General features: G+C 51.3%; 1 protein-coding gene across 5 annotated transcripts in view; it reads right to left on the bottom strand.

Moving 5' to 3' along the window:
- Positions 1-23,029, bottom strand: part of ITGA9 (integrin subunit alpha 9) — a 368,133-nt gene that overhangs the window by 94,298 nt on the left and 250,806 nt on the right. For all 5 annotated transcript variants that reach the window (XR_007155622.1, XR_007155623.1, XM_047875114.1 and 2 more), the window contains exons 19-21: positions 12,672-12,758; positions 8,364-8,443; positions 725-814 (exon numbers count right to left, since the gene is read on the bottom strand). Coding sequence is in view for 3 of the 5 variants with exons in the window: in XM_047875114.1 (XP_047731070.1) it covers positions 725-814; positions 8,364-8,443; positions 12,672-12,758 (257 nt within the window). In the remaining 2 variants the exon portion in view is untranslated. The remainder of the gene's footprint in view (positions 1-724; positions 815-8,363; positions 8,444-12,671; positions 12,759-23,029) is intronic.

The following is a 23,029-nucleotide window of genomic DNA, read 5'->3' as shown; positions in this document are numbered from 1 at the left end:
TCAAAGAGGTATGTGCTCTATTTTCTGAAGCCAGAAACAGGAACTGAGTTCTCATTTTTCCAGGCCTGGGCTTTGGCTGAAAACCACCCGGGTTGCTTTGCGTCCCTGCAGCCTGCGGCCTGCAGCCCTGCCTTCCAACGCCAGCAACGCTGAGTGGCCGTGGACTTCCCCCTGGGCAGACGCCGTGCCCGTTGGATTTGTTCCCTGCCCATTCCGGACCACCACAGACGTCGGGCAGAGCCACCGCAGGCTCTGCAGAAGGGGTTAACAGAAACATGCAAAGCCAGCGCTGACTGTGAAGCTGATCGGAAAGGTGGACCTTTCTGCAAGCCAGCCAGGGTCGTTGGGACACATCTGGCTGTAACCTCTGGCCCAGCAGCGTTCGGCTGAGATTTGAATCCCAGACATCATGACCCTCTGGAGGGGTGGGTGCCGGGAAAACACGCACATTAAGGTGTACAGAACGCTCAAAGAAATTATGGGGCTTCACCTTGCTGTCCAACTTCTTGTGTTACCCAGCAGGTGGGTGGGTAGCTGGGAAAGAGGAGGAAACAAGGAGGGAGGAGGGCACGGGCCAGTAGCTCTAGCTTTTGCCCTGCATTTCAAAGCTGGGAAGAAGTGGGACCGGCAGGGCCCCGGACTCCCGGCTACTCATGCAAATACAAGCAAGGCCCGGTGTGCCACCGCGGGGTCCCCCTGTGTTTTGGCCGGCCTGGCTACTCACCCAGTGATGGACGTGTCCACCTCGTGCATCAGCGGCACCGTCAGCGTGAGGGTGTTGTCATGCAGGGACTCGGAGCGCTCCACGTTGCCACTGCGCGGGAGGGAGAGGGGTGAGTGCCGGTCAGTGCTAGCTACCCGGCAGCAGTTAGACCTCAGTCTGTCACCCTCCGAGGGCTGACTGTGCACCTTACGTGTCCTCAGTTCTGTTTCCGGTCCCTGTACAGAGTCACGGTGGGCACTGTGTTGTCCCGGTTGCGATCCCCTTCCCAAGACGTGAGTACAGGTAGTGTGTCGGGGAGGTGACCCCCGGAGACACCAGTTGGGAGTGGAGGAGGGAGACAGGGAAGGGAAGGAAGATGAAGAAGGCACATGGTGCAGGCGGTCGGTTCTGTACTGGGGTTGGTCTGGCTACGGGCATCTGGGAGGCAGCGTGGAACACACAGCTCGTCTTCCCAGGGAGGTGGGTCTTTGTCCACGGACTCCTGAGACCCGCCACTCGGGGGACAGGGAGCATGCATTTCCTGGCACCTGCCCCACACACCCAAGTGGGTGGGCTCTGGCCAGAGAAAGCCTCGGCAGAGGGGCAGGTGCTGGGAGCTGAAAGCTGGCCGGTGGGTGCAGGGGCAAGGGGAGTGCTGAACGCTTATGGCCGGACACCGCCAGCGCATGCGACTTCTGTAAGTGCTTGTTCCGCGAGCGGCGGGCCGGCAAGGTGCGGGCACTGCCGCTGGGAAAGGGTCTGCTGGACTTGAGCAGCTGCTGCCCAGCTGGGGGCCTCACCCACCAGCCATGGAGCCGAGCAGCCGAGCCCGGGAGAGAGGCCCTGGCCAATCCTGTCATGAGAAAGATCACGGGGGCTCCCTCTGGAGACTTCTGGCTGCGGCATGTCCACATACAGGTGTCCCCTTTGGAGTGAGAGAGGGGAGTGTTGTGAGGTCTTTCTGGAAAGGGGAGGGCAAGGAGGCTGATGCTGTTGGGTGGCCGTTTTGTGCCAGGCATATTGCACAGCATGATCTCACTGGGTCCTAAGAGGAACCCCGGAAGGGATTACCCACCTCTGACAGGTAAGGAGCAGCTCAGACAGATTAGGGAGCTTGCCCAAAGGGACCCAGAGCAAACCAGGTCAGTCTGACTCCCAAACAAGGGCTTTTCCATTGTGATTCCTCCTCCAAATCTGATAGGAGATTTGGGAGGTTGTGGAGAGGGAGGAAGAAGACGGGACTTGCTTTTACTATTTTGTTACATTTCCCAGATGATGGGTTCCACCACATGGCCTGAGTGTGGGACCCCGGCTGGAAGCCAAGCTCATCTTCCAGGGGTGGAATGCAGTAGCCCGGAGCCCTGCTGAGGTTTGGGCACGGCTCACTGGATGGCTCCCCACCACCCCCATTCCCTGAGGCAGGCAGAGTTCCTGCCTGCTCCCTGCCCTCCCTCCGCCCCCAGTGCCTTCCTCTCCCACCAGCAAGTGCTAAAGGCAACAATACTTAAATAGCAGCCCACATCCCTACTCCCTCTTTCTCCTATTGTTCTGAAACAATGGTGCTCTGTGACTCTGACCCCTGGCTCTTCATCCGTCTTCCGCATATGGGGTGACATCCATCACTCAGAGGGCAGCCAGTCTGATGAAGCCGGATTGTCAGGTGTCCACCTGGCCTCTCCATCCCCGGCGGGGGCGGGGGGGGGCAATAAAAGCCTTAGAATCACTGCTAGAGGCCCACCAGGCTGCAGAATGGATGGGACAGTCACGCCCTGGCCTGCCCCCTCCCCACACCCGGCATCCTGCCAGGTCTGAGTAATGGGTTCCTGAAGGAAGCCCCACCCCTTGCCCTACCAATTGTGCAGCCACCTGTGGCTGCTGGCCGCTCGGGCCCAACGGGTCTCATCTGTCATCGAGTGACTGCTCCAGACCGACTGAAGTTGAAAAGTTGAGATACAGAGGCCAGACATCAAAAGGCTTCCGGTCACTCTGCAAGCTCGTGACTTGGGATGCTTTCCCAGGGTCTGCAGAGCCAGGCTGCTGAGAGAGCTCCGGAGGACTGTTTAGCCTCAACTTTATGTCCTCCTAAATCCACAAGTAGGCAGGAGATCTTCAAAGGGTGGCGACGGGGAGGACTGAACGATTGATATTTTAACTGTGGCTTTCAAGATAAGGGGCTTTAGGGGTCTTTCAGTCAAAGCAGGGAGTCAAGAGCTGAGGCCGCCCTCTGGGGCAGTGAGACCAGTTTTCCCACCATCTGCTAATATTCCGCTGCATGTTTAACATATAATACAGCTTCCTTAACGTTTGTGATTTAAATGCTAGAAGATTCTATTTCAGTTACGTAAGCTGCCACTACTACGTGTCCCCTGATGCGATGTAGCAGTATTAATGCACAAAAGGGGGTGTTCTTGATTTTAGCAAGTTATTAGCATGATTTCTTATGTGCCCAGCACTGCATTGAGACGTAGTACCCGCTTAATAGGTGTTTGCTGAGTGGAAATGTGCCCAGTCTAGAGGCAGGGACCCCGGATAGTGGTTCTCAGCCTTGGCTGCTTCTTAGAATCACCTGATGAGACTATTTCAAGCTGCCGAAGCTCAGATCTCATGCAGACCAATAGACCCGAATTTCTGGTCCGCATGTAGCTTTGAAAGCCCCCTGGGGTGATTCCAATGGGCACAGCTGGAGTCTACGGACATGTGATTCTAACAGATGGAGTTTTCACCGGGATGCCCGGGGCTCTCCTTCTCTGACCACTGATTAGCTCTGGGTGGGGTTGGAAGGCAGGTGGAGTTTGCTCTTTTTAACCAGGGAAGTCGCTTCCAATGTCATTTATTTCCTGCCCAGGAATATCGACTGTCCCAGGTGGAGAGGGACGGAGAGTGCACCCTGATGGGTCTGCCCGACCACAGGGTTTTCTGTGGATCCAAGACTCAGCAGGAGAATGAGAATTTCCAGGTTTGATCGGCCATTTGCCTCCTTTTATTAAATTCAACGATCTCGTGCTCTGTGGGCAAACTGTGGCACGCGTCACTGCCCGCTTCAAACACTTTCTGCCTTTGGGATGGAGGGCGGACTTCCTGAGCTACGTGGGCCTTCCGTGGCCCAGCCGGATCTCCTCCGTCAGTCGTCTTCCCCAGCCTTCCCCAGAGATGGCTCACGAACCCCCCTGTTCCCTGCAATGCCCACCACCCGCGTGGGTCTTAGGCTCTCCTGTGTGAGCTCTCGACGCCGTGCCTCCGCGTCCTCAGCCTGAAAACACACTCTTCTGGTAAATGCCATCCCCCGGGGAAGCCATTCTGGGTTCTAGCGATGGGAACAGAGTCCACCTTCTCTATGCCTTGTATTCAGTTCTGTTAGGTCGCAGTCATGTTTTAGGTGGCCGGGAACCGTGTGATCTTCAAACAGTACGCATGGGGAACAACCAAGTCTCACACAAGCCCGAAGCTCGCAAGCCCCGCCAATGGTCATTGGCGTCGAAACGCTAGTAGCCTGTGGCGCAGTCCCCCCTTGCCAGGCTAGAAGGTTCTGCAGCATTTCCGGGCTTGCTGGGCTGGCTGTGAACAATCACGGCTGTTGGTATCGACGTCTACTTTTTACATGCGCTTAGTGTTTGTTCACCACGTCCGACTAGTGCTGAACCGAAGGCCAGAGAGTCATTGCCTCTGGAGCGGATGTCGGACACGACAACGTGAGGGAAAGAGAGCCAAATAAACACTGTGACATGCGGTGCTCTTGGTTTTAGGAGAGAGAACATTCTCCGAAATGTTAGTGATAATGCTTTAAAAAAAAAAAAAGAAAGAAAGAAAAGAAAGAAAGAAAATACAGAAAGCGGCACCGAAGCCAAAAGAGGCGACCGTGGTGGTGGACGGAGGGGCTCTGAAAATGTATGCTTCCGGCATCCAGTCGTTCCCAAGGGAAAGTGAATCTGAATGCTGCGAGCTTTATTTTTATTTTTATTTTTTTTTAATTTTTTTTTCAACGTTTATTTATTTTTGGGACAGAGAGAGACAGAGCATGAACGGGGGAGGGGCAGAGAGAGAGGGAGACACAGAATCGGAAACAGGCTCCAGGCTCTGAGCCATCAGCCCAGAGCCCGACGCGGGGCTCGAACTCACGGACCGCGAGATCGTGACCTGGCTGAAGTCGGACGCTTAACTGACTGCGCCACCCAGGCGCCCCTGAATGCTGCGAGCTTTAAATAACACGGAGACTGAGGAAGGCCTCAAAGGAAAACAAAAGCGAAGGGCAGTGGGAGATACAATCAGGGCCTCTTTGTGTCTGCATCTCACCGGATGTGCCTGCTGGTCTGTGCTCGTTGGGGACCGACCTGAGCTTCCCAAACCAGCGGCTGGAGATGGAGATGGGATACCTGAGGGCAAAGCCATTGGTGAGGGGCCCGGCATGGACTGCAGAGAACGGAAAGACTCAGGGCTTGGGAAGGATCTCAGTCCGAGACTCTGGGGAATTGGTGCGTCTGTGAAAATTCAACAATCCCTGGGGGGGTGGGGGGTGGGTGATAGTGTGTTGGCTCCGATGCATGGTTTGGCTGGGGTATAAAAGATGCCAAGATTCAGAGGAAAGCACCAGACCAGGATTTCCTACGGTCGGGGGCAAAAAATCCAAGCTTAAATGTCAAGGATGTACTAGCAGAGAAAGGAGGATTTCTGGAGAAACAGCTTTTAGAGAGAAGTGCTCGTGAGGGCAGGGTGTCTGCCCTTTCAGGCTTCAGGGCACCTTGATCAGCACAGGGTGCTGTGGGGTGGGGGGTGGGGTGCATCCCCAGAGAATGTAGGGGAAGGCGTCTGGCTTTCCCTCTCCTGGCCCAGTGAAGAGAGAGGGGCATGAAGAATCCAGAGACCAGCAGGGCTGAGGCTACTGAGTAAGGACTCTGTGTGAGAGCCCGTGTGAGGTCCCCTTTGGTCCCGTCCCTGAGGGTAGCCTCAGCTGAACGGGTCTCTAGCTGTGGACAGGCTGAGGTTGGAGGATATGAGGAGGGAGAGCAGCTGAGAACCCGGAGCAGGGGGCTGGCTGTGCAAAGGCAAGAGTTAGCTTGCAAACACCCCTGCGGCCGGGGGAGTGCAGACCCCAGCACCTGTTAAGGGACGGGCACTTTTCCTGCTTCACACACACCTCCCACAAGCCCTGCTGCGAGCCTGAGGGGCTCAGGAACTCTCCCAGGGAAAGAGGGGGCAGGAGCAGCATCCCTGGAGGAAAGCAAGACCATTCCCGAGAGAGACAGAGACAGAGACAGAGACAGAGAGAGAGAGAGAGAGAGAGAGAGAGAGGCAGGTAGGTTTTCCTTCTGCTGCTTGCCAACCCTAAGGGGCGAGAGCCTTCACTTTAAATCAAATTTTGATTATTTCAAGGGACACCTTAATCACAGGTTTGTGAATCTGCTGTGAGGCTTGAAGTGACTGAGACCTCAGAATGCACAGGACTGTCCTGGACCCCCTCCTAGGACAGCCAAAGAACCAACCCCCCCCCCACCCCCACCCCCGAGTGGGCTTAAAGAGAGTACAGGACAAAAAGAAGATGCTTTAGGACTGCCGACGAATGCGTCCCGTTTGCTGGATGAATCCCGCTGTCTCCTGGTCTCTCACTGACATTATGCAGTCATTTGCTCATTACCTGTCCCCCCGCTACCAGCCCACTGGTTCCCCAAGAGGAGGGGCTGTGCCAGTGTCTTACGCAGCACACTGGCTTGTGGGAAGTGCTCGGACATTTGCAGACTGAAGGGGCGAAGCGTGCCTGCCCTCGCTAGTTCCTCTCTCCTCCCCTGTAGGAAGCTGCGTGTCTGCCTCCAATCTGGAGCCTTCTTGAGACGGTTTGGGATGCAAGACTCCCCCTCACTCATCCAGGATCCCTCTCAGCCCCAGTTTGGTCCTTTGCCCATGACAGCCACTTGGCGATCGTGCACGGGGGATGGGCAGATGGTCCCAAGCATGACTCTTGCTGTATCTGGGAGCTGGAGACGTGGCTGAGCCGGTGCCTGTTATCCCATGCGGCACCTCGCCCCTAAGCTGGCCCCAACGGGGCTCATTTGAAGAGTCCAGGACATGTCACTCTCTAGAATTGTCATTCTCAGCTCCTGAGGGCATTCTCCTCATAGGAAGGCTTGGGTTAGTTTCATGAAGCTGAGCTCGCTGTCTCCCTCTGCACCCCAGATCCTGTGGATTTTCAGGTCTGAACCCTGTGCCAATAACCTTGTGACTCCACAGAGCATCTTTCCCTGGTTGACTTTCGGTCCTTGACCGCTCACTCGGTGTCTGGCCTTCCGACTTCCTGGCCTCTATTAATCATGCAGGTTCTTCGTTTTGTTTTCTCACCTTTTTCAGTGGTCCTTGCCTGACCTTGGTCTTCAGGGCATTTGGTTCAGATCTCCAGACAACCTCCAGAATGGACTTAGGACTCGTGGCATGAAAGTTTGTTTGGAGGTTAAGGCAACTATAGATAAGACATGATAACTGAATGCAATGCGTGATCCTTGACCGGACTGTGGACCAGTGAAAAGTGACTGAAGAGTCACTGGGACGACTGGGACAACTGGAACACAGACTGTAGATAACAGCATTGTATCAGCAGTCAAATTTCCTGAATTTGCTAACTCTATGTGGTTATTTAAGGGAATGGCTTCCTTCGGAGGACGTGCACCCTGAGGTACTTACGGGAGGGAGGCATGACTTCTGCAACTTACTTCCAGATGATTAAGAAACACACACACACACACACACACACACACACACACACACACACACACACACAGAATGAGAAAGCAAATGGAGCAAAGTGTGGCCGCCGGGTGATGCCGGGCAAAGGCTATGTGGGAGTTCCTTGAATTACACTTGGCAACATTTCCGGTGAGTTTAAAAAATCATTTCCAGAAAAAGAAAATTCAAATCACAAAGGAATAGGCTTGGGTGTCCACCTTACAGCTCAATCGAAGCTTTTTTTTTTTTTTCCCTATTCACCCACCTAAATACCTCTCCGTCCATCCCAGCTGTCAGCCGACCGCTACCCCGATGGCGCTTCAAGGTGCGCGTGGGTCCTGGCTTGTGGAAGCAGCTGACAACCCCCAAGGCCCTTGGGGCTCGAGGATACATTGCAGAGAGAGGGGCGGGAGCACCCTGCGGAGGGCAGGAGCCGCCCTGCATCGTCCCCCGCCCTCACTATCGGCCCACAGGTTTTCCAGGACAAGCTCTCTCTTGCGGAGTAGGTCTCGGGGCCTCTGACCACAGGCTCGGCCAGGCCCTCCGACTGCAGGGCCCTCTCCCCACGTCAGGGAATGCAACGGTGTGCTCGTGAGAAAGAGCTGACTCCGTCCGACAACCCACGGGGGAAGTTTGTGAATGAATCCGCCACGTGAGCTTGGCTCAGAATCCTCACCTCTCCCGGTCTGTCTCTCCTTGGCTGTAAAAATCATCAGCTCCGACTGGATGATCCCCAGACACTCCGAGCTCCGTCTGGCCTGGTAGCCGCATAAGCAGAGCTAGACAAGCGCCACCCCTGAGAGACGCGGTTCCACCCCGCGGCCTGGGGCTTCATTGCTCAACTGTTTCTTCCTCCTCAGCGTCCTGAGCCTCATCAAAGCATGACCTGGCCATGTCCTCTCCCATGTGCACAACTCTGTTATCTTCGAAAAAAAAATGAAATCCCCCTTACCTCTGAGCGGTAACGATGAAGCTAAGAACTTCCTCTTCCCCAGACACGTGGCTGGTGTCAAAGATCACGCTGAATTCATACTAGGGGGAAAAGAAAGTGACACCTGGCGTTAGCAGGCATTCTGAACCTAACCGCTACAGGCTTCTGCAGTTTATGACCTCTGGAAGCCCACTTGCATGACAAGCTTTATTTTTCACATGTATCTTTCTGGTTGCCAGGCCAGAGATACAGCTTTAGCAGTAAATCCAAGCCCGGAGGGTGCTCTGGTGAGGGGCACGCTGTCCTTTTCAGCAGCTGGGGTTCCCTAGGAAGTGATAGGCTTGTCCTTTAAACCAGGCACCTTTCTAAATATCACTCACACACCATCTTCCTAAAGTCTGCAACATCTGCATATCGTATCACCTGTGTCATCTACTTTGTACTTTCCCTGCCTTACTCTTTTTGTTTAAAGACTTTTTTTTAAGTTTATTTATTTTGAGAGAGAGAGAGTAGGGGGGGACAGAGAGAGACAGAGAGAGAGACCCAAGCAGGCTTCGTGTTGTTAGCAAGGAGTCCGATGCAGGGGTTGATCTTATGACCTGAGCTGAAATCGAGAGTCGGATGCTTAACCGACTGAGCCACCTAGGGGTCCCTAAAGACAGGAAAATTTCTATTCCCGATCACAGATGGGAACCAGGGTCCCTTACCATTAAGAGAGGACTGTCATAAAAATAAATGAAAACAAAGAATTCTGTTGCCTGCTGAAGGCCCTGAGCCGGAAGGTCCCCTCTATTTTGGTGAGAGGGAGATTAGCAAGTGACAGGGAGGTGTGAAACACATGCCAACACTATCAGAGACCTTCTCCTGCATACGATTAGGGAGAAAGGGTGTTGAACAGGTAATGCCTGTCTCACTGAGAGTCAATGTCCTTGAGTGCAGTGTCCCTGTTCTGCCTAAAATAATCTCGGGACCTACAATCGTCTCAGGTACTCCCAGGGGTGAGCATCCTGTGACTGGGGGCAGACTGCCCTGAACAAATGGTTTTCACCAGGTACATATTGGGCATTTGTGGGAATGTGGGAGAGGCCTCTGGGTAAGGGTTATAAAACCAGGCTCCTCCACAAACTATGTGATCTTAGCCAAGACATTCAACCTCTTTGCATTTCAACAAAAAGAAGAGGTTGGACAAAGCGATTTTTTTTTAATGTTTATTTTTGAGAGGGAGGGAGGGAGGGAGGGAGGGAGGGAGGGAAAGACAGAGTGCAAGCAGGGGAGGGGCAGGGCGGTGGGGGGAGACACAGAATCTGAAGCAGGCCCCAGGCTCTGAGCTGTCAGCACAGAGCCCAACGCAGGGCTCGAACTCATGGACTGAGAGATCATGACCCGAGCCAAAGTCGGATGTTTAACCAACTGAGCCACCCAGGTGCCCCTGGACAAAATGATTCTTAAATTCCACCAAGCTCTGAGAGTCTCTGATTATTTAATATGTAAATATTTGGGTTCCTTTATGACTAATGCTAGGCACTGGTCTAACTTTGCAACACTGGACTCAACTGCCCTGAATGCTACCTGAAGGTAATGGACGTTGGACCATCAAATACAATGTATACTGGACATCCCTCTCTGGACGGAAATTTCTGCTGCAGCAGGGGTTGTTAGTTTCCAGGGAGGGTGGGGCATGGAGACGGGATGGGAAGCAGAGCTGGAGGACACAAAGGAAGGGAAAGTCAAGGGTCTTGTCCCAGCACAGGGTCAGAACTGGCAGGAGATCGGAATTAAACACACTAAAGACCCAGGTGAGGTCAGAAGCCAAAACCAGAGACGGGGGCCTGGGAGAACGGAAGGCCGGAGACTGGGCGGGCTGGTCATGACCGACGGAAACGCGTGGCCTACAAAGCAAGCTGACAGTGCTATCACGAGGCTCTGCAGGTGGTCTGCAGCCTGATGAGCCACAGGGTCTCAGGCACAGGGGAGGGCAAGGTGGGCACGGAGAGAGGCAGTTCCTGTCCCCGCTGTGTCATTTCTTGGGCCTTCTCCAGGGACTCACCCCTAGACCTCCTGTCTCCAGGTTTAGGGTCGCTATAGTTTCAGCCTCTGTATGTGGGAGGAAGGTAGCGGCATTACCAAGCTGGGAAAAAATCCAACTTTCCAACGTTCATACTTCTGTTGGTTCCCATGACTATTTTGAGAGTTAATGAATTTTGACAAAATTGAATGCTTCCGAATTCAACGTGGCTTTGTTTTCACTATATTCATTTTTATGACTACATACCCTCTCTTTATGGTAAGCGATCCTGGATCCGTACATGGAAGTGACAAAATTTTCCTAACGTAATCTTTAAACTAAAATTAGCCAGACACACCTTAGGTTTGATTTGGGATACAGGCTGGATTTTACAATGAAATGGCAACTGCTACTGTTTTTCAATTAAGTCTATTTTCTGTTGCTGAAAAGATTTCAATTAAATTTGTGTGTGGAGGTGCCATGTATGTTTCCACAGGGCAATCATGTCCAGGGTTCAGGGTGTTCCTCCTTCTCCTCACCCTACCTGGAGTCTAAGGGGATGTGGCCAGGGTCTGGCCAGCTATTTGTCACTCGTTTTCTTTCTTCTTTTTTTTTTTTAATGTTTATTTATTTTCGAGACAGAGAGAGAGCATGAGCAGAGGAGGGTAGAGAGAGAGAGGGACATACAGAATCCGAAGCAGGCTCCAGGCTCTGAGCTGTCAGCACAGCGCCCAACTCGGGGCTTGAACTCACGAGCTATGAGACCATGACCTGAGCTGAAGTTGGACGCCCAACTGACTGAGCCACCCAGGTGCCCCTGTAACTCGTTTTCTAGGGGAAGCTACCTCATCCCTTCTCCTGGGATGATTGTGGACAGAATGAGCAACAGAGCAGGAGAGGGGTTAGAAATCACAGATGTAAGAGCCACTGTAGTTTGGAGCAGACATATTCAATGAGACTGAAGGGTCTGAGCGATTTGCTGGGAAATAAGCAAACCTTCTTCTCACTAGAATATTCTCACAAATGGTTTGCAAAACAGCTACCAGGTACTGGGACCAAAATGCCTTGGAGATTAAAACAATTTGATTCTATGACAAGGGGGAGGGGAGGGGAGGATTAAATTTTCATTTTTTGGGGTGGGGGGGGATGTTCGGCAAAGGAATGTGAAATTTCCTTCAAATCGTAGCAGGAAAAAAATAGCTTCCATTTCAAAAGGCAGACCTGATCTTTTAGATCCTAGTTTTGCTTCCAAAAATCACATCTTCTACATATCTTTGCATATTCTTATAAGGCTGGCATATACCAGAATGTTCCATGAATGTTTGAATATACTGGACCATGACCACATTATTTAAGCTCAGAAAATTTGGGTTCTTGCAAATGCCAAAGTGACTCTAATTTCTTTCACTTTAAAAAAACAAAATGAGGGGCGCCTGGGTGGCGCAGTCGGTTAAGCGTCCGACTTCAGCCAGGTCACGATCTCGCGGTCCGTGAGTTCGAGCCCCGCGTCGGGCTCTGGGCTGATGGCTCAGAGCCTGGAGCCTGTTTCCGATTCTGTGTCTCCCTCTCTCTCTGCCCCTCCCCCGTTCATGCTCTGTCTCTCTCTGTCTCAAAAATAAATAAACGTTGAAAAAAAAAATTTAGGGGCGCCTGGGTGGCGCAGTCGGTTAAGCGTCCGACTTCAGCCAGGTCACGATCTCGCGGTCCGTGAGTTCGAGCCCCGCGTCGGGCTCTGGGCTGATGGCTCGGAGCCTGGAGCATGTTTCCGATTCTGTGTCTCCCTCTCTCTCTGCCCCTCCCCCGTTCATGCTCTGTCTCTCTCTGTCCCAAAAATAAATAAACGTTGAAAAAAAAAGTTAAAAAAAAACAAAACAAAACAAAAAAAAAAAATTTAAAAAACAAAACAAAACAAAACAAAAAACCAAAATGCAATACCAGTATTTATGTTTTAAGAATTTTATGAGGTCTCTTCAGAAAATTTTGAGTACCCAGGGGAGTGACAGTCAGAACGGTAGGTCACTAGCCCAGACCACGTTTCTCCTATGTTGTCTCTCTCACAGTGGCATGGAATGTCCCAGAGAAAGATCTTCAAGAAGGCCAACCAGACGGGGCTTGCCCAAGTCCCAAGGCCATGGTATGTCTCTCACATTCAGGGTACGTCACGTGGATCAAAGGGGAACATGTGTCCAGGGCCCCTGGGGCGCCACTGCCCAGGGCAGAGTTGTGGAGGAAGACTGAGGGTGGGGGTGCAGCTGACCGGGCAGGTGGCTGATGGGAAGGGCTGGGGGCCTCTGCGAAGGAAGTGCCCTGTATCTGCCCCTTACCTTTGACTTGGACCTCATGAAAGGAAATCCCACGCTGCATTTGAGGAAGTCTGATTCCAGCAGTTCACAGGAAATGCCCATTTCCTCCTGAAAGACAAAAGCACCAACGGATGGGCTGGCTGTGTGGACAGATATGTGTAAGTGGCCTCCGAGAGGCAGATCGAGACTTTAGCAAACACGGTCCTTCTTTGGGGCAGTTCCCAGACAACAGTCACTGCTGGCTCCGGTGGGAGGGGAACCTGGGACCAGGCCCAGTCCCCTAGCCCTCCTCTGGTGGCCCACCCTACCTATGGTCCCCCTGGGAAGGGAAGCAGGTGCCCAGGACATTCTTAACTAATGTTTCGGCTCTGAACCCCGGTGCTCTCCTGGTAAACTGAACCAGCCGCACGTGAGCTGGATGTCTCCAAAGGTTTGGCTTAAAGACAACAGGACGCTTTCTGGACGCTTTCTCCTAAGCCCACACTCGACTCCTGCCTTTCAAGGTCTTGCTAGTTTTGGAAAGACAGACTCTAAGGAAAATACACACCAAGGAGGTGTGTGAGGGCTGAGCAGGGCCCCTGCAAGCCTGCCCAGGTACAAGGGCAAGGAGAAGTTTCCTTGTGTAGCCCCCCAGGGCTGGACCCTACACACGGTGGCCCGAGAAAGCCAGGAGAGGGGTCGTGGCGAGCTGCTGTCTTTCCACCTGTGTCTACAACACAGGGAAGCCAGGAGGCTCTTCAGAACCCACAGGATCCAAGTTACTGAAGCCAAATCAAGACTTCCAAGGGGAGACGGTATGTTGCAGATTCTGGAGAAGGCAAAGGCACAGAACCAGCACTTGCTGTGTGTCTAGAGGCCAGGACACCAAAGTTCAATGAGGTCATGTGCCTTCTTGGTGCACTCTAAAGCCTGTCTCCTTCTCCATTCCACAGCTCTGATTTTCCAGAGGGAATAAGCATACACATTACTATTCTACGAACACCCTTTACTATTCTACACCTCTCTTTAAGTTGTCCCCACTATCAGGAACACTCTTTCTCAGTCCTGCTTCCAAGGCTTACTTCGTGCATCTTGGCACCAAATACTCACGGGTGCTAAGTTCACACCCAGAGTATGGAAATGGCACAGGATTCAGAACAGACCCTGAGCATCTGTTGGGTTAGCCGAGTCAGCCTATCACCTACCATGATCAGTGTGAAGGGCACAGGTCTGAAAGATGTCAGTCCTGTCCTTGAAGAGCTCATAGCTTAGAAAGAAGAGACCTCCCAGCAGAGAAACCGACATTTACACGTCAGAGTGAGGGGCTGCTCTTGGAGCCTGGGGGTATGTGTTGGCAATTTCGATAAGGAAACCAGAGAATAGTTTCTCAAATGCTGTCTCGAGACCTGCATATGCCAAAGATTGGTCCTAATGATTCACTGTGGTGGCTTTGTCACCATCCCCTTCCTCATACTCCTCCCTGCAGAAGCAGAGTCCACATTGGCCCAAGGAGAAGCTCCTTGAAATCCTAGCTAATCAGCCTGTGGGCATCAGAGGCAGCGAGCCCAAGCCTAGGTGACGCTGACTGTCAGTTACCCTGGCACAGTTCCCGTTCATACCTGTCATGGGTATAATTACTCTCAAGAGCATCCCAGCATGTATATAAATTACACGATTATTCAACCTAGTTCCAAACTCCCTTTGTGAAGTTCAATACCCCACTAGAAATCCCTTTCAAAGAAGGAAAGAGGTCTTCCTTCCTTCTTTCCTTCCTTCCTTCCTTCCTTCCTTCCTTCCTTCCTTCCTTCCTTCCTCCCTTCCCCTTCTTTCTCCCTCCCTCACTTCCTTCAACTTAAGAGGGTGAGAGAAAGTAAGAGAGAGCACACACACGTGGGCAGGAGAGCATACGAGTATGTGTAGCAGGGGCAGAGAGCGAGAGAATCCCAAGTAGGCTCTGCAATATCAGCACAGAGCCTGACGTGGTGTTCAATCCCACGAACCATGAGATCATGACCTGAGCCGAGATCAAGAGCTGGATGCTTAACCAACTGAGCCACCCAGACGCCTCCAGGAGAGAGGTTTTCAATTCAAGTCAAAGGTCTATCTGTTCTTGAAATAAAGATTTATTGCCCCAAAGACCTTTTTAGTTTTTGCGTGAGTGTGCAGGAATGACCGTGGCTTCAAAAACTTGCTCTGGTACTTGAGAAGCCCTTGGTTTTCTTGGCCTTGGCCTAAGATTCCTTTTGATTGATTATTCAAGAGCTGCTGAATTTATTTCTTTTTGTTAATTCCAAAATGCTAGAAAATAACATTGAAGCCAGCATTTCTTGCATCAGTCTAACTCTTTCCGTCACTCTACTCAGTCTACTAGAGATTATAAAATTCTGGTTGGATCTTGGTGGGGCTAAGCAGAAAGAGCAAACACCACAGACCTCTCTGGGATTCAGAGCGCTCAGTGTACGATTCGTGACTCATGAGCTCCTGGTGGTGCTACAGGAAGGGATATCATGCATCACCCTTCTGCTGCCTGTCAGCACCAATACGGCCCTGCTGGGGTCATTTATTTCCATACCCCGCTCTCCTACGACAGTTGTGAAGTACACAAACACCGTGACTCCTTGTATGGATGGTGTGGGTGCTTGCCCGAGGACCCCTTTACTACGTGGGTTCAATCAGCTCCCGGCTGAATGGGAGCCGCTTCCCCCCGGGGGCTTACAACGCCCTTCCCCGCAAGGATTCTGCAGCCTGTGATTGGCATGGGTGCAAAAGGCCATCCCTCTGCCTCCAGGTGAGACCAGCTCTGCTGTGCAACTCGGGTTCCAGTGGGATTAGGTTTCCTGACAGCACATCCGTTTGGTTCCTTCCTCTGTCCCGTTCCGCTCCATTCATTCCGCTTCTTTCCAGAGCATTTCCCTGATAAATCGCTTGCACGGAAACGCCCAGCTCGGGTTCTGCTTCTGGTGAACCTGACCTCACACAATAGAGCTGAGGCTCCCGGCACTGGGAGTCACTGGGAAGTACGGGGCATTTGGTCTCAGGTGAGGAAAGGGAATGCAAGGGGAACCTACAATGCTAATTGGTCACGTTTAAATCCACACTCACCAAGAAAGAGCTTTCTTATCTGCAGTGAATAAAATCTGTGTAGCCCCGCCCAGCCAGGGGAACAATTTACCCCAAAGCAGCATCGCGTCCTCTTTGTTCTGGCTTCACGTTATGCCCAGCGCAGAACTGAAAAACAGGCTTACTATGGAGCCGTTCGCCCCCTTGGCAGGGGCAGGCACCTTGTAGACACAGAGAGACCCAGTGAAGTTTCAAAATAGTGATCTACTGGGGGTTGCTCATCACTTCTGCCCGGCTCTTGGTACTGTACCGCCAGGAGGTAGGTGGACCAGGTGTCTCCTTAGCTCCTCTGTTCCCCATGTCCCAATCGTTGCTTACCCTGACTTTAGGTTAGAAAACACAACTTTGTCACTGTCGCAAGACTTATGATGACCAGCTCTCAGCTGACTGGGAACACGGACCAGTGAACAAACTATCTCCCTTTGTCCCTGATTGCCAGACAGTGTAGACATCTGATGACCCAATTCAAATACGGTACAAATTTACTGTGGAGGGAAATGAAGCCCTTGCTGCAAAAAAAAAAAAAAAGGCAGGCTTTCATGAAATCAATGAAAGTGATGTTGGAAAACTGCTCAAACCACCGAAAGCCACTGATAAATCTCGATCTGGCTGAGTTTAGGTTGGTTAACTGATAATTATCCCTGGATGACAACACTTTAAGATGCTTCCAAAGATATGGATTTAAATAAAAAAGATCAAGAGAAGTGCTTGGAAAAAATACACCCTTGTAAAATGACCCTTTTGTGATTGTCCTAAAAAAAAAAAAGGCAAAATCTGAAACAAAGAATATTACCTTATGATATAATAGGAATATTCACACCCAAAACCTGCCTATCTAGCACTCAATTTCTTCGTCTCCAAAATTAACATGTTATTTTATTAAAAAAAAATTTTTTTTCAACTTTTATTTATTTTTGGGACAGAGAGAGACAGAGCATGAACGGGGGAGGGGCAGAGAGAGAGGGAGACACAGAATCGGAAGCAGGCTCCAGGCTCTGAGCCATCAGCCCAGAGCCCGACGCGGGGCTCGAACTCACGGACCGCGAGATCGTGACCTGGCTGAAGTTGGACGCTTAACCGACTGCGCCACCCAGGCGCCCCTAACATGTTATTTTAAAGATGCTAATAAAGCAAATAAGCTTTTGCCCTGGGTCTAAGATATCCTTGACATTATAATTCCAGTGTGACAAGGGCTGTTAAATGTAGGATAATATAAACTTATTTCCATAATTTTTAGTTTTCTTCTTCTTTTAACAAAATATTTTAAAATGTTTTATTTATTTTTGAGAGAGAGACAGAGCACCAGTGGGAGAAGGCAGAGAGAGACAGAGAGAGAGAGACAGACAGACAGACGGACAGAATCCAAAGCAGGCTCCAGGCTCCAAGCTGTCAGCACAGAGCCCCACATGGGTCTTGAACTCACAAACCGTGAGATCATGACCTGAGTGGAAGTCAGACGCTTAACCAACTGAGCCACCCAGGCACCCCTAGTTTACTTTTCAAGTAAACACCCAATCAAGTCTGAAAAAAGTTTTTTACTCTGAAATTTTGGATCTTATTCTAAGAAGATTCACATAACTGGCCTTTTTCCCAGTCCCACTTTTCCTTGGCTAACAAGAATATCCAATACCATAAAATGCTATCGGGGCTTCTCCCTGGAGATTAAGTGATTCAATTTAAATTAATTTTTTTTTTTGTAACCGACACGCATTACTCTCAGGATCAGGAAAACATCAATGAACATTTTCTAGAACACGTGATGAAAAGCATACTTGGTTTATGCACATTTGCCTCTGTATCCTCGATGCCTGGCACCGTGCCTGGCACTTAGGGGCTCCTGAGTTTGCATTTATTAAATGAATGGGCCTTGGATGGTCGAGGATTTGGATGGAGGGACTGCAAGAAGAAGTTCATTCGCTGGCCTGCCTGGCAGGGGCGATGCTTGCCTTGGCAAAGCCCCCCTTTCTTCCAGACATACCTCAGCTGTCCCAGGCCCGGGAGCTTGGCCGGTGGAGTCAAGCCCCAGTCCTGTTTGTGACGTGCAGCGGTTGGCAAGAAGAATCAGACAATGAGGTTAGGGAGCCTCCTGGGACTCCTTCCTCCCAATCACACGCCATCTCATTTCATTCTGGAGTGTGCTTTATTTGACTACCAACACAGTGCTCTTTGCGAGCAGCGTATCTGCAAGGTCCGGGCAAGGGCTAGGCACCCGCAAAAGTTTGAAATTTGACTTCTCATTTTCTAGCTTCCTCATGTGTCTGTCAAACTGAAGGTGACACTCATGTCCCCATGTCTGGCTGCCAGTCTAGCAATTTAGCGTTCATCTAAGTTCTCCTCCTCCCATGTTTTTTTTTTTAAGTAGGCTTCATGCCCAGTGGGGACTCCAACGCAGGGCTTGAACAGACAACCCTGAGATCAAGACATGAGATGCAGTCAGACACTGAACCGACTGAGCTACCCAGGCACCCCCTCCCCATTCCTTCTAGGCACTTGAGGTGTGATCCTTGTGAGCTGGTGAGAGAGACCTCCATGTTAACTCAGCTAACACAGAATTCGGGTAAATTTCAGAAGCACTTTATCCCCAATTCCCTAACCAACCGAGGGCTCAGAGGTGAGCGGGGGTTCCCAATAAGTTGGCCAACTGCGTTAACATAAAGAGAGTTTATTCCCAGGAAATACTTTATTGGCCCCATTTGACCATGAGTCAGCCTGAGCCTCACCAGAAAAAACAGTCCTATTCCCAGAAGGGAATCCTTTGGGACGGGGCCCATGAAATTCCTACCCAAGAAGAAAACCACATGGGCTTTCAGCATAGAAAGTGCACAAGTTAGCGTCCCGACTTTAATTACTGGCTCAGGTCGGCAACAGCTATGTGTCCTCAGGGAAATTAACCATCCTTTCCTTAAGCTTCTGTTTCCTCACCTGTCAAAGGAAGGCAAAACACCTGCCTTATAGGACTCTGCTGGTGCTGATGGCCGTAAGCATGGAATCCACAGATGGCCCCTACTCAGTAATGGCTTACTACGCGCCAAGTGGCTCCTCTGTGTGGTAGCTTCCCCTCTGATGCCATTTTACAAGGAGGAAACTGGAATGCCAAGCAGTGACATCGCCTGCCCAGGCGTTCCTAGCTGGTACCGTAAGAATGGATCCGAAGGGGCCTGGGTGGGGAATGCCAAACGAGGAACGGACAACGCCCCCCTTTCCCCCTCCCCCGAAGAATCCATGGAAACCAAGCCTAAAGGCAGGGAGCACAACCCGGCGAACCTGGCACATATGTTACGATGCCAAATATGGCTGATGGCCTGGCAAGGCCGGGTCCGTGGTTACAGACCTCCTGCCAGGCGGGAGCCGGCAGCTGAGCAGCCCAGGGCACCAGAGATGATCACCCACACACACGGGGCGTTGGGAGGAACGGGGTAAAGAAAGCGCTACAAAACAAGTGCCTTTCTCAAATTTTGTCAAAACCCCGTTGGGCAGCCAAGGCGCAGGCCATGCTGGGTTTGTTCTTTTCACGCTTAAAAAAGTGAAGCAAGCAGGAACTACTGTCGGGACAAATGTTTGAGACGGACGAACCGTGTAGCTGTTAATGCAAAATTCCCCTCTGACGTGAAGTCCTCGAATTTGGTGAGGAATTTGGTGAGTGCACTTTAAGCAACTCTGAGCCAGTCACAAGCAGGGGGACGTCAGTGGCAGGTAGGTCGGTTGGTCACGGTCACGGTCACGGGAGGGAGGAGCAATTATCTGATCCAAGTGGAGCCAGGCGTCTTCTTCCCAACAGTCCTCTTGGCCCTTAGAAAATAGTGCTTTGAAAGCTTTAAAATGAGTAAAAATATTACATTTTAAAAGCCAATATGAATTAGAAATGAGTTGAATAAGCTTATTCCTGTAACATGTCCCCCTTTGGTGCATTACATCAACCCCATATAGAGCTAATCGTTACATTTTCACAAAGTGCACACAAATAAAAACACCTCCCTCAGTGCTGGGGGTTGCTCCCTTTGGAACCACAGGGATATGAACTTGAGAATACAAACAAATCAAAAGAAATCAGCCAGCTCTAACTGAAAAGCCCAAAGTGCAAAGAAAGGTGAGTAAGCCATGCCTTTTAAGGCTTAAGACATCATGATTTGATTTTCATCTAGGAACTTTGTCCTTCTGTTAAACAGAGGCAATGTCTTGTCTTAGATTAAAAAAAAAAATTTAATGTTTTTCATTTTTGAGAGACAGAGAGAGACAGAGCATGAGGAGGGGAAGGGCAGAGAGAGGGGGAGACACAGAATCGGAAGCAGGTTCCAGGCTCTGAGCCATCAGCACAGAGCCTGACGCAGGGCCCCAACCCAGGGCCCGTGAGATCATGACCTGAGCTGAAGCCAGACGCTCAACCGACTGAGCCACCCAGACGCCCGCAAAGAAATATCAGTAAGCCATGCCTTTTAAGCCTTAAGATGTAATGACTTGACTTTCATCTAGGAACTTTGTCCACCTGTGAAACAGAAGCAACGTCTTGTCTTAGATTTTTAAAAACACGCTTTCTATTCTTAGATTAAAAAAAAAAAATAGTTCCCAGATTTTGCAAATTCTTCATCAACCAACTAAGAATTCAAAGTTGAATTCTATCTCACAAATCAAATTATTTCGATTTTCTTTCACTCTTTTTTCCTCTTCCCTACAGGTTGGCTGGACAATCAATAAGGTGAGGGCCTCTCCGGAACCTGCAGGAAAGAATTTAACATCGGGGCATAGAAACAATGTATGAATGGTGTTTGCATGAGAAAGGAATTAAGTGTTTGTAGGAATTCAGTGTTTGAGGGGTACTTATTAAAATCCTGGCCAGGGATCTTGGTGTTAGAGATGTACTAACAGTGAAGAGTTTTACCCCACCTACAAACCCGCCTACACTCCTGCCCACTCGAAACCCATTTTCAAAGGGCTGTGCCAGGAAGGGCCTTGCTACTCAAAGTGTGGTCCTTGTACCCGCAGCACCACCGACACTTGGGAAACGTGTTAGAAATGCAGATTCTCAGGTCGGACCCCAGACCTGCTGAATTAGAGTCTGTATGCTAACACGATCTCCAGGTAGCCTCTGTGATCGTGACCATGTGAGAAGCACTGCTCTACGTCACTGAGCCCACCCGCTCGGGAAACAAGAGTGGAGACCACCTTCCTCATGCTCCCCGCCCTCCAGAAAAACATGCACACGGCTGATGTTCTTTGAGGGCTACTGCGTGTGTGAGGACACACTCTTCTGGAGCTGGAGATCTGCCCATTCCCATGTCCCTTATCTAGGTCCCCCCCACAGCAGACGCCGGGACAAGGATTGGGCTGCGAGTCCTCTATTTGGGAGGCGACCCCAGGGCAGGAATGCCACGGACGGGTGAGAAATCCGGGGCGTCTACCCTTCATCATCCGACTCTCCTTGTCTGAGTTGTCCCAGGAACGCTGACCGTCCTGCACTCCCAGCCCCTCGGTGCTTGAGCATAGCACACGCCGGTCGCCGAGAAAGCCGCGGGCAGAGGGACACAGGCCGAGACTCAGCTTACAGAGGAGCTGGCAAAGGTGGTCTCCAGGATGGGTGGAGGGGATATGAAAGGACTTGGCCATTACCTCTCCCGTCCTCCCCCCTCTCCACAAGCAGTTGGTGCGGTAAGCTGTGCACCTAGAACACAGACAGCTGCTGATGCACTCCCCTTGGCCACAGATGAGGAGGCGGGGCCTCAGAGAGGACCTCTCCCCGCCTACTGTTCTCCACAGGGCATGCTATGGGCCGGCGAAGGCCCGTCCCTGGGGCCAGCCGCTGACTCGGTTCTTCCATCTGGTTGGTGTGTCCACTTAGCTGCTTTTGGGCACACCTCAGGACTCTCCTTAAAGAACTGGCATCTTCTTTTAGAATGATCCCTCCCTCCTTTTTCTTTCTTTGCTGCCATTACACATCAGCTCTAACGTCCCCCCATGCAGACCAGCACAAGCCCCCTCTTAGTGGATGCCCTGCTCTCGGCTATTCCCCAATCTGTTCCACAAGCTACTCCGGGTGAATCCTTTGTTTGCTTTTAACCTTTTAACCTTCAAAGGTTATTACCAACCAACACCCCTCACTGGTTTCTGACGGGAGGATGCACTGGAACCAGCTGGAGCCAGGGATATCATGCGCAGTTGTGTAGGCTGTTTACCGCACAAGAGAACTAGCTGAGGGGGAGAAGGGCTGAAAAGCAGCTCACGGCTGCTCTCGAATCCTGCTCCTGGCCAAGAGGCCGTGGGCCACCAGAGGGGGCACTTCTCTCCAATTTGTATGACAAGTGCTAGAAAGGCCATGTCTAACGTGGAAAGCTTCCTAAAAAGGACTCAGGTGGAGCCCTGATGCAGACCCACGGAATCACGGCACACAGCCCGGGCAAGCATTTGCTGAACAAGCTCCCCGGGGGGTTCCAACGTGCTCTCGAGTTACACACCCTCAAAGGTTAGGTTACATTATAATCATTGTTCAAGATGCAGATGGAAGGCCCCACCCTCCAGAGTGGGGTTCCTTAGAGCAGAAGCAGGGTCAGAACACGTGGATTTGGAATCATCTGAAGCACATGTATTATGCCAGCTTTTGAAACAGACCCCAAGGGCTAGGATAGTCACTGCCTTTTTGGAGGTTAAGAGATTGAGACCCAGACTGAAGGGGGATAAAAAAAAAAAGTGCTTTCCTTGGGTTCCAACTCGTGAGGACAGAACACCTGTCAATAGGTCCCACACTGCCTCAAACGGGAGCCTCACACACTGGAGCCCCCATGCCCTCCAGGAAGTGGCAAAGAGAGGCGAACTCCAGAGACCAAGGCCAGCGCCAACATGGGTGCCCGCCTTCTGCTGCCCCCGAGGAAGCCCATCCATTCATTCAACAAGTGTTTCTTATTTTGTCTGAAATGGGAAACAGCTCCTGCAGAATAATTCTTGTGTACGAGAGACGCGTGTTTTCTGGTACGTCTCACATTCTTTTGTTCGTCCTCTCATTTAATACTTGTCTGCTGAGCAGCCCTGCTGTCCTTCGCTGCTCTTATAAGCAGGCCCCTGTTGCCTCCCAGGAGGTGCTCCCAGCCTGCGGGGAGGGAGAAGGACCCAGCTGCTGGAGGAAAGACCCCTGTATACTCACTCCTGTATGATGGCTGCCCGGGAGTGGTGCACTCGATGGGCAGAAATTGAGCTCCCTGTACAAATCCAGAACACGGAGGTCAAAAACTATTACAAATGACGAGCAACTCAAATTAAAAAATACTCTTCATAGGGGCGCCTGGGTGGCTCAG

Source organism: Prionailurus viverrinus, chromosome C2, assembly GCF_022837055.1.
Source record: "Prionailurus viverrinus isolate Anna chromosome C2, UM_Priviv_1.0, whole genome shotgun sequence".
In the NCBI taxonomy this organism is placed as follows: Eukaryota; Metazoa; Chordata; class Mammalia; order Carnivora; family Felidae; genus Prionailurus; species Prionailurus viverrinus.
Note: the sequence above shows the minus strand (reverse complement) of the source record. Positions and strands in the feature narration are given on the sequence as shown.